The following is an 11,136-nucleotide window of genomic DNA, read 5'->3' as shown; positions in this document are numbered from 1 at the left end:
ACCCGCCCACGGTTCGGGTTGCCACAGATGGGACCTCAGCTGGGATCGGAGAGTCGCTGAACGAGTTTTGTGAGCGCAAAGGTAACCGGAGATGGTGTAAATTAGTTTTTAATGTAAGACAGCGTCAGAAGACAATTATTATTATTATTATTATTATTATTATTATTATTATTATTATTATTATTATTATTATTACATAATGAGGTTCAGGCTCCCTTCATGTTTTGAATATTGACATTTCCGATAACACAAATCAGAACAAACGTTTCCTGTTTGAGGTTGGATCACCAAAATCATCTCGATTCCTTAATGCCGGAAGAATTTTTCAATTGTTTCCCCTTCCCCAAAAACTAAAATGACTTCACCTTTAAACGATTTAAAAGGCAAAAAACGATGATGCCATTAACCTTCAGGTGGGTTAATTAATTTCAGGAGGCCCACCAGTGGGTGTATTTAAAGATAACATACATGCTCACCCGTGTAACAGCATGCGTTAAAAAAAAGAAAGTAAGTCAGACAATATCTAAGGATTGTTGGCCTCTGCAAGCTGTCGAGTGTGTGTGTGTGTGTTTGGAGGTGGACCAAAGAGCAGACAGGAACGCGGGATGAGCATGATGAGGATATCATAATAGAATATTTACAGGAGAAACACAAGGAGGACAGGAATACTCGGGTAACAGAGCACCGGTTATTCTCGGGTAGTCAGGGGGAGAACTGGGGGAGTTTTCCTCTCCACTGTCGCCACATGCATGACGGTATGAGGGATTGCTGCAAAGCCAATGACAATGCAGACGGCTGTCCACTGACGCTACACAAGTGATGCAATCTGCTGGGGTTCCAGCAACAGGACACATTTTCACCAATTTGTCTGTATGATTTGATTGAATTTGACTTTGTAAAGTGCCTTGAGATGACGTGTGCTGTGAATTGTCGCTATATAAATAAAACTGAATTGAAAAATGGAATATTCATTTGCTAAGAAACTAAACGTGAACTAATACGACCCTATAAAACATAAACAACGGGACAATTATGAAAACAGAGATGCAAAAGAAACCCTAAAAAACCCAAACACCTGAGGAATATAACACAAGTCTGATTAATTCTAACAATTGCCAAAGGCCTGAAAGTGAGTGCTGTGTGTGTGTTTTGCTGTAGGAGGGAGTGGTGTTGCACTCTATTTGCCTCAGAGAACAAAAATAGGACCTGGAAGTGGGGAAAACCCGAGTAAAAAGCGTTTCAGTTAATACAGATGGAGAAGTAGAGATTCCAAAATAAAAACAAAAAAACTAAAGGTTAGGATTACAATCTGGTGGCGGCTAGGAAAGCTGTTGCTTTGTTCATAGTATCTCTTATAAAAGTCCATTAAAACTGTACTTTCCACATGCATAGACCACTTTCAATGTTACGCTACATGTAACATTTATTTTAGACGCACTCTCACAACTGTGTCTTGTAAAATAGACATGTTTTTTGCACGACTTACTTAAAAGATTCTCAGAATTTCCAAGGGTAAAATCCTACCATAGCGGCCCTTACAGTTGATTTTACCCATGGGAAGCCGGGATTAACCGAGTCCCGACTGCAAATGGAATACAACACGAATACTCGTCAGAGATTAGATTACATCAAAGGAAAGACCAATATGTGAAAATTTTGAAGAAGCATCTCAAGACATCAACCACGAAGTTGAAGCTTGGGCACAAATGGGTCCTCCTGACGGACAATGACCCTAAATGGACTGGCAAATTCTTAACAAAGAGGCTTAAGGACAAGAAGCCTCATAATTGTGGAGTGGCAATAACAAAGCTCTGATCGCCATCATATCACAGCTAAAAATGCCTTTATATATTTGGCAACCCTCTGCAACCCTGCATGGAGAAGCAGGTGGGGACAGTAGATGTATGTACCATCCATCCATCCATCCATCCATCCATCCATCCATCCATCCATCCATCCATCCATCCATCCATCCATCCATCCATCCATCCATCCATCCATCCATCCATCCAAGTCAATAAGACCAATGGCTGCACAGCCATGGTTGTTTATTTATTCTTCTTCCATTTTGTTTTGCAAATATCATTTTATCATTTGCTTGATTATAGAAATGAAAAAAATGAATCTTAATTTTTTGTGGCGTTAGTTTTTTCACCGTCGCTCGGATAAAGCCAGGGGGCACTGACGTTTGCCCTCAGAGCGTCTCGTAAAAGTTATCTATGGTGTGTCTCTTCAAACAGAACAAAGAGCCATTTCCCATGGGTCATGGTTAATGGTAAAACCATATTTATGGTCAGTTTAAGGAAACCAGATACCCTATAGGAGGGGTCACCAACATGGTGCCCGTAGCCCCCCGAGGACCACATGTGGTGCCCACGAGCCTGTTCTAAAAAAAGCTCTGACTTATACTGTTTGGTTAGACAACCGATGTGATTTTGATTCAGGACTTCGTGATAGTGACACCTATGAAGATAAAGGCTTTGGGTTAACCTCAGAGTGAGCTTTCAGGAAAGAAATGCAACCATCCTGCACATATAAACTGCTAATATGCGTTACTGTAAGAGATCAGGTTACAAGTGATTATGGTAACTCTGAAGGAAATACCGACCGATTGCATTCGAATCACAGGCATGTGTGTTTGTGAAGGTGTGGCAGTTGACTGCAGCCTTTAAAAAATGTAAACACTCCCTATATGGCATCCTATCAGGGAACAGGCCTCCATGTTGGTATCAACAAGAAAAACACCAATGTTCCCCCTGTGGTAAACTGGGACCATTTGCCTGCGTTGTAATTATGCCCATTATGGATGTAAAAGCAAAAAAAAAAAAAAGCTGGCATCTTTATGCTGCAAGATCCTAGCTTTCTCTGCAAAACAACAAAAGTCACGTCTACTCTTTGCAGCACAATTGCACCTGTTCGGAGCTACCTTAGCAACTCTCGCTCGCTCTGAGTATGAACAAATATTGTAAAACCCACCAGGAGCCTCAGAATGGTGTGCTGCTAATCGCTTTTTATCCCTTTTCCTCATTCCTGTTACAGGGAGCTATAAACATAGTTTGGTCTCCATGTATTTTAAATCTATCCAGACAACCTGTCCTTGATATGCTCTCCCATATTTGTGCATGAATGTGTGAATGGGAGGGAGTTTTCAAGGAGCTCTTCCTGTATCTTTGTGTTTGGTTCTGTAAGAAAACAAAAAAAGGTGAGCCGTTCATTCTGGGAAATAGGCCTATGCATTTTCTCCATGAGGACAAGTCCTCTCATGCTGCAGCGCTCCAACATACACACAAAAGTGAATAATTTCAAGGTATGTTTGGTAACCAAGGAAAGTCAAACGCTGCTTTGGAGGACAAAGGAAGAGATGCGGAGACAGATTCCTTCAGGGATCTTTGCATCCGATTATTGTCTGCTGTATGAAACTTCCTCAGAGCTCTTTGTGTTTAACCTCTGGAAAGACAAACCTCGAGAGAGCGCGTTTGCAGGCACTGACGCAAACGCGCACATGCATGCATTCTTGCCCAAGACTTTAAACGAAGGAGAGCAGAGGATTCTGGAAGTGTGCATTGTGTGGTATGGACTGGAAGAGCGTTGAGCTAAGCTTTGTCTACACAAACGTTCTGCAAAAGAAGATGGAGTGCACTTGTTTGTGCAGTACTGACGTTGCTTTTCAGGACTGATTCACTCCACTTCTCTTTCTTAAAAGGAGAGGCCCCCACATGGACACGCAGTCTGGCTTATGTGTAAAATACTCTACATGTGTAGCATTTGCTTTGGACTGTCAGGGATGATTTGTTAACAAAGAGCCACCTTTATTCACATTAAAACTGCATCTTGAATAAATGCTACTATCTGTGAGTAATCTGCTTTTAGGCAGACTAACCGGTGGCTCTCTGTCAGGGATGCCCGAGGAAATCACTGCCCCTCCCATTCTCAGTTCTACTTAGTCGCAATAATGTTGCATAATATGGCCATCTGCTCTTGACATTGATTTAAAAGTCTCACTGTGCCTGCCATGTGAGTGTCAGCAAACATTTAAACACAAGCGGCTTTATTGATGACCTTAATAGAAAGCTTTTACCGTCCAGAGTGATGATATAAAAACAAATTTTATTTCGTTTTCTTCACAAATTCACAACATTTTGTGAAATTTAAGGTTTTCCACAAAAAAGGACACCAGAAAGTCCGAAGTAAATGATTCAGGTACACCTTCACTTCAATATATATAAATACAGTATCTTAAGTTAATTTGATTGACCTTTGGCCCCATATGTAGTAACCACGGTCCTCTGTGTGGAGAATATGACTACATGCTGACATCTAGTGGGTATTTGTGGAGCTGACATGCTATCCTGACGTATACACACCTGTTTTAATCGGGGATGGTTCAAGATTTCATTCAGTTTGCAAGGCAATTCCACCATATTCTAAGACAATGTGTGCAAACGTCTGAATCTGAAGAGAATTCAGTAAATAAAAGATCTCTAAAATACTCTTTTTTTATTGTTCAGACATTTAGCATACATTATCCAAATTAGCTAACTAAATCCTAAACTAATTAAAACTAGAAAGGTTTAGTCTGAAAAAATGTCCAACAGTGAGAATGGATTTTTTATTTTAACTGGCCATAAGGCCTAGACCCAGAAGGCACATCAGAAACCAGCTTTGCTCATGAACAACTGTTACTGATCGATTATTAAATGACACACCTGCAGCGTCAACAATTATTTCAAATATTCTGCACTCATAAAGGGCTGACTCTTTCATAATGTAATAATAAATCAAGTAATGAAACTATCAATAGTTAAATAAGACAGATTCAATTATTATTTAAGAAAATACAATTTTTTAGGTATGGTATCGAGCAGATTTGGGACGTTTGCATTGTCTAGCTTTTTATTATCACTGACATTATTATTTCTGCAGTATTTTAGGGGTATTAACAGGAAAATAATAATACTCCAGAATTATGGTTTAAGGTTGGGATATTTGAACTCTGTATTAAAGCAGGATGCAGAAAGTTTTCTGTTTATCTATGTCATAAAAATCCAAGAAATAAAACATTTTAAAAGAATGCCAAAGTCTAAAGTTTAAAGCTGGAAAAATGCCAATACCCATTAAAAGTTGGAATATAGACTGGCTTCAAATTTCAAAATGGCTCTTTTGCTTCTAAAATTGTTTTTATCTAGGTAAATCATAGTACTAACCAGCCTCTGTTGGTGAACGTGTAGGGTTTGATTGCATTTCTGACAGTGTATAGCCATTTGTGTAGTATTTCAAGAGAAATGGGTGGTGCACAATGTCACATCTGGGTTTAAATGGTCTAAGCATATATGCAAAATGTGTACAAAAGACTGAACAATTGTAAAAAAGGAGACAGTCCAGGGCCATTGATTGAGTTGTCTTTGCTGGGGAAAGTTGAGAAATACACAGAACTTGTAAACTTGTTGTTACACCAAGGTTAATTTCCATTTGCCTGTCCCTCAGGGTCATGTTGACACATAACAGATATTCAAAAGGCACTGGCCATACAACAAGAGAAGAACGCGCACACACACAAAGCATCAACATTTAAAAGACAAAGCATAAAGGGAAGCAGAGCTGACACACAACATGACATTAGCCTGGTAAAACTAATCATATTAAACAAGATTGATGAATGTGTGTCCATACCTACCGCAGGTTTTACGCACCATTAACAGAGTTATCTTTAAAGACATGTTGCATGTATTCAATATAAGTGGAAGGTTTCTACACAGACATCCGTTGCACATGATGAAACTGTTAAGATGGCACATACTGCTCAAACTAAAGATGATCACAACACTGGTGAGCTCTAAACCACACCTTAAATTGTCCTTTTAAAGGATAGAAAATGTCCTGACCTTCATAGCTGAAGATAAAATACCACCTTTCGTGGAAAATACTTTAGGGAATAGGAATTTTTGGAACTTGTTCAATAAATTGAATTTTCCCCCCTGATCTGTATTTGATGTTATTTACGTTTGTGGAGAAATTGTTTGTGGGTAGATTAGATACATTCATTAATAAACATAAACTGCTTTCCCAAAGTCAATATGGATTCAGATCACAAAGATCTACAGCAATGGCAGTCACTGAACTGATGGAGGATCTAAAAACCAGTCATGCAACGATTTTGATAGGTTTAAGGTCCAAACATAAAGTTGTTACTGTCAGAACCCTGTTTGTCTTTTGCAGTAACACCTCCGCTCCGCTAGAGGGGTAAAAATGTCTGGCAATGTGAGCTGATCCTCGGCAAATCACGCGATATTTTGAGTTTTCGCCAGTACCAGATCCTGTACAAGCATGGCTGCGTCCAAAAGAAAACGTGGAGGGGAAGGAGCTGTTAACAAAAAGGCTAAAAAGGGTAAATTTGTTGTAGGCGAAGGCAAAACTAAGGTTGAAACCGAACAGGAGAAAATAAATGAAGTTACAGTTCCAGCACCGGTTTCTATGGTGAGTGATTAGTCTTGTTATTAGCCTGTTAGCTAGCATTAGCTCTCAGGGATGAATCAGTTTTTAATATTAAGTATTTAGTTAATAGTTTTAATGAAACAGTACATGTTTTCTACACTACTATTAGGGTATAACTGCAACTAAAAAGATGAACAGAAGATTTTTATTTCAACAAAGTTGTAAACATTAACTGAAATACCTTTTACCACCGATTAAGAAAATTCTCAGGTTTCTTCCTTCTAAACGCCTGATTTTTGGCAGTGAATAAAGACGGACTTTTTGTCATCGGTGGTTATATTGCACTGGCATTAGGATTACGTTGGGAACCTTTTATAGAACTGTCTAGAATTTAGCTATATTCACGATTTCCACTGTAAATATCACCATGTAAAGATTGCCTAATATCAACATTGTTCAGGCCAACCTGACTGGGTTGGGTTGCATTTTTATGGACAGTCACGAATGTTGAAAAGTTAATGTTGTTAAAAGAAATGGGTTTGCGAACAAAATCTAAATTTCCCCCATCGGCTAACATAAGGAAAAAATGAAATGTTCCATTTAATGTTAGACAGCCATGATGATGATTGTTAGTGCCTGCAGTGGATTGGGTAAAAGGCCCTGCCTAATTGGCAAAAGAAAAAGGATCTATGACCGACAGAGTGGAAATGCCCGGCCTTTGATGGAGAAAAGTATATCGCAGTGTGCATGCAGTCCTTTGAATTACCTCTGATAATGCAAAGACAACCTTTCTGATCGTGGTAAGAATGATGCTAAACATGAAACATCTTTCTACAGATAGAAAGTCTAAACCTGAGCTGCATCGGAGCTTTTGTGACCAATTTCTAATCAGATTTTTCTTTGCTGACTTCTGGCGCTTTGCGTGATTTCCATTTTGTCTTTTATGGACTTTAATTGCCAGTAGCTGTAGGCTAGCATGAGATTTAGTGTTTGATTACCTTAAAATAAAAAATAACTTCACAGGATGTACACAAACATGATCAAGAAACGTGTAATATGGTCTGTTTACTTTTTTATGAACATTATGAGTTTGTAATAATGTTATCTGGCAATGTATTTAAAGTGTAGAGTCAAGGTTATACTTCTTGTGGTTCTAGATTTTACTGAGTAACTTATGTCTGACTAGCTGACATGGGCTCGTTGTTTTCCAGCTGTAGTTTTAAGCATGTTAGCTTATGGTGATGGTTGGCGCTCCTGTAGTTTCTATGCACATCTACCTGCTTTACTTGGAAGGAGTTTAATGTCATGGGACAATCTCTCCTGAACAGGGCAAATGGACCAACAAGGAAAGAGTCCTTATCTTCTCTTCAAGAGGAATCAACTTCAGAACAAGACACCTGATGCAGGACCTGAGGACCATGATGCCTCATTCAAAAGCAGGTCAGTGTTAAGGCGTTTGGAGTTCTGCGATGACGTCTACTCGTGTTGTTGAGCTGAGAATAACTGCTACAACGTTCCTTGTCAGATACAAAAATGGACCGGAAGGACAAGCTGTTTGTTGTCAACGAGGTAAGCCCGTGAAGAAAAGAATTTCCCTCGTGTCACAGCCGAGCCTGACGTGTGTGTGGTTGTTATTTTCAGGTGTGTGAAATCAAGAATTGCAACAAGTGTCTCTTTTTTGAGGCAAAGAAGAAGCAGGACCTCTATATGTGGTGAGGATGTCGTCTGTTTCCTATTTTTATTTTTACTGGAACCCATATCTATGTTACTCTGAAATAATTTTCTTTCCTTTTTTTAGGATCTCCAACTGCCCACATGGACCTTCTGCAAAGTTTCTGGTTCAGAACAGTAGGTTGTTTCTCTCCTTCAGGCCATAGGGTGCAGAAGATGCTTGTGGTGTTACAGATACTCGATTAATGTTATTGTTGCCCTCACAGTTCATACACTGGCTGAGCTGAAAATGACGGGAAACTGCCTGAAAGGATCCAGACCCCTGCTCTCGTTTGATCCAGTGAGTGTCGCACAGCTTTAAAGGAAGGCTCAGGGGGGATTTCCTGATTTACTCAATGCATAATAAAAACTATTTTAGCTTGAAGATAGTTTGCCTTTGAGGTGCTTTGTGTTACAGGGCTTGAATAATAAGCAGGGCCTTGGTTGCTTAAGTCTAAAATCATCCTTTTCCTTTTCCAGAAATTTGACAAAGAGCCTCACTACGCTTTACTGAAGGAGCTCTTCATCCAGGTAGGTTCTAACAAAGGATTTTAAATTTAGAAAAGAAATTGAAGTTAGGGCTGGACAATAATTCAATAACGATATATATCGATCGATAGACGTATGGTTCAATATGAAAATGAGGGGTCAATAAAAAGTTAAATAAAATACAAGTGCACTCTAGCCTATCATGTAGGCTAATATTACAGTCATTACATCCTCCCAACCAATCACAAACCCAGGAAAGCTCCATTAGCATTCAGAGAGTTCAGAGAGCACGTGTGCTTTTTTCCTTTTTAATCACTTACAGTTTTTGTAAAAAGTTGGTTAAATAAAGGGTTGTTTGAATCCATTTATTTAAAAATAGGTCATTAAGCAACAGCATAAAATGGCCAGGGCTGCACTTAAAATGTATATTTTGAATTGTTTTGATAATTATCGATATCGATCAATATGATTTCTATTTTATCGATATGCTTTTATTCTATATCGTCCAGCCCTAATTGAAGTAGTGAAAAAACACTTCGTTTTCCCAACTTTATTACATCTGTCTTTTCATTTCTTCATTAAATGTTTGCATCCTTCCATCTACCTCTCTTTCTGCCTATTTCCTTTGTTCCTCTGTGTTGTTTTTGCAGGTTTTATATGTAAAACTGACTGGGGCAGAATATCTGCCGTGAATGAAGATGGTTTGTCCTATGAAAAAGTGGCTTTAGGAAACACAAGTTTGAGTCTGGGAAAATCTTGAGGATTTTGGCATGAAAATGTGTAGCAAGTGGAACCTAACCATAATAACTGAGTTGTACTGGATAACGTCTGATTAAAATGCAATGCATCAAGCTCTTAACCACTGTAAAACAATGGATACATTTTCATTGTTTTGTTTGGGGAATTATCCTCAGTTTCATAGAAATAATCCTGAAGTTTTCTTGTAGACGTTTTCCACTCCTCACTACCATCCTAAGAGCCAGCCCTTTGTGGACCACGTCTACACGTTTTCCATCGCAGACAACAGAATATGGTTTAGAAACTACCAGGTGACCTTTCATCATATATCCTTCAGTTCTTTTGCAGTGCAAAAAGGTTTTCTCTGGATTCTCTGGATCCTTTTACAATATCTCTCCCTCTTTTGTTTTCCCACATTCAGATCATTGAGGAGGACGCCTCTCTGGTGGAGATCGGCCCACGGTTTGTGTTAAACCTCATCAAGATCTTCCAGGGAAGCTTCGGAGGACCCACTCTCTTCGAAAACCCAAACTTCCAATCTCCAAACTTGGTAAAAATCATCTGCGAGCTTGTTTCTACGCGTGGTTCTATTGTTGCATTTAATATTTTTGCTTATTTTATTTTTTCGTCTAACAAATTTTCATCATTGCTAAACATAGATTACAAAGAAATTTCATCTGACTTTTTCCTCACACTGCCAATCATTACTGTCAGGAGTGTGAAACTTTGCAGGATGTAGTTTGTTTTTTCTCCAGCTTGCACAAAAAAAAAATTAATAGAAAGAGAAATGAATCCTTTTTGCAATCTGTCGACACATAAGCAGCAACACGTCATACTAACAGTACTGCTCAGTGTGGAAGTAGGTTTAATGCAGGATAAATAACTACTTTTTTTTTTTTAATCTTCTTTCAACTTTTCCCTGTCAGGGGTCGCCACACTGTTATTTTTTTCCTTTTTTGTATAGAAAGTCTTAAAATTAGTTTGGGGGAATGGGGTCACGTTAAAATTGCTACTTTTAATTAAAGTCTGTCATTTTCATATTGTGGGTGAATTTGACCTGAGTGCAGCCATTGTTGTAATCCTTTTTTCGCACCCCCCTGTACACCCACAGCACAGACGACAGCTCCGGCTGGCCGTGGCAGCCAAAGTGCGAGAGAAGCAGATGGTGAAAGAGATCCAGAAGAAAAAGAGGAAAGAAGCGAAGGAGGACATCAACAACGACGTGACGGCTGATGTCTTCGTTACCCCGGACGAGACGAAACCTGTTCACATTCAGACGGAGCCGCCTGCGCCAAAAGTGGTGAAGAAGAACAAACACAAAGCTTTCAAGAGGCAGCGGATGCAGAGGGGACGCAGATAACTCCACGGACTGGATTCATGTGAAAGGATGATTTACTGCTACCACAACCCACCATTTTCCTCTTTTTCTTTCTTTTTTTTTCATTGGTGTCGTGTTGTGTTCAATAAAATGTGCAGATAGGTTTTGAACGATAAAAATGTTTAATTTACAAAACAATATTTACAATGCTTTTTAATAAAAATACATACTGCAAGACACAAAACTTGATGTAAATGTTTTTTTCCCATGTTAGAAAAAAAATCCTTTTGTAGGTTTTCTCGGTATTTGACATTTCACCAGGAATTCAGTTTGGATAATTTAAATATTTGCCCTACAAGGAATCATAAATAGAGAAGCACCAATCAGCGGGTAAGAGATTATCTCCCACGTGTTTCCTTGAAAGGTGGGGGGAAATACGTTCATTTAAA

At 39.0% G+C, this 11,136-nt stretch overlaps 1 protein-coding gene across 1 annotated transcript; it reads left to right on the top strand.

Moving 5' to 3' along the window:
- Positions 1–6,296: 6,296 nt before the first annotated feature.
- Positions 6,297–11,117, top strand: bxdc2 (brix domain containing 2). Its single transcript, XM_012868981.3, has 10 exons — positions 6,297–6,474; positions 7,761–7,872; positions 7,958–8,001; positions 8,074–8,144; positions 8,231–8,280; positions 8,370–8,443; positions 8,623–8,673; positions 9,579–9,680; positions 9,791–9,919; positions 10,481–11,117. Exons 1-10 carry the CDS (start codon positions 6,325–6,327, stop codon positions 10,727–10,729), a joined length of 1,032 nt encoding a protein of 343 aa, XP_012724435.1. The 5' UTR covers positions 6,297–6,324; the 3' UTR covers positions 10,730–11,117.
- Positions 11,118–11,136: the final 19 nt, after the last annotated feature.

Source organism: Fundulus heteroclitus, chromosome 8 (genome assembly GCF_011125445.2).
Source record: "Fundulus heteroclitus isolate FHET01 chromosome 8, MU-UCD_Fhet_4.1, whole genome shotgun sequence".
NCBI classification, from domain to species: domain Eukaryota; kingdom Metazoa; phylum Chordata; class Actinopteri; order Cyprinodontiformes; family Fundulidae; genus Fundulus; species Fundulus heteroclitus.
This window is presented reverse-complemented; position numbering and strand designations above follow the sequence as displayed.

Coding starts and splice junctions, on each gene's coding strand:
- bxdc2 (XM_012868981.3), top strand. CDS start 6,325: ATGGCTGCGTCCAAAAGAAAACGTGGAGGGGAAGGAGCTGTTAACAAA. Junction 6,475..7,760: donor TTCCAGCACCGGTTTCTATG/GTGAGTGATTAG, acceptor TCTCCTGAACAG/GGCAAATGGACCAACAAGGA. Junction 8,002..8,073: donor AGCTGTTTGTTGTCAACGAG/GTAAGCCCGTGA, acceptor TGTTATTTTCAG/GTGTGTGAAATCAAGAATTG.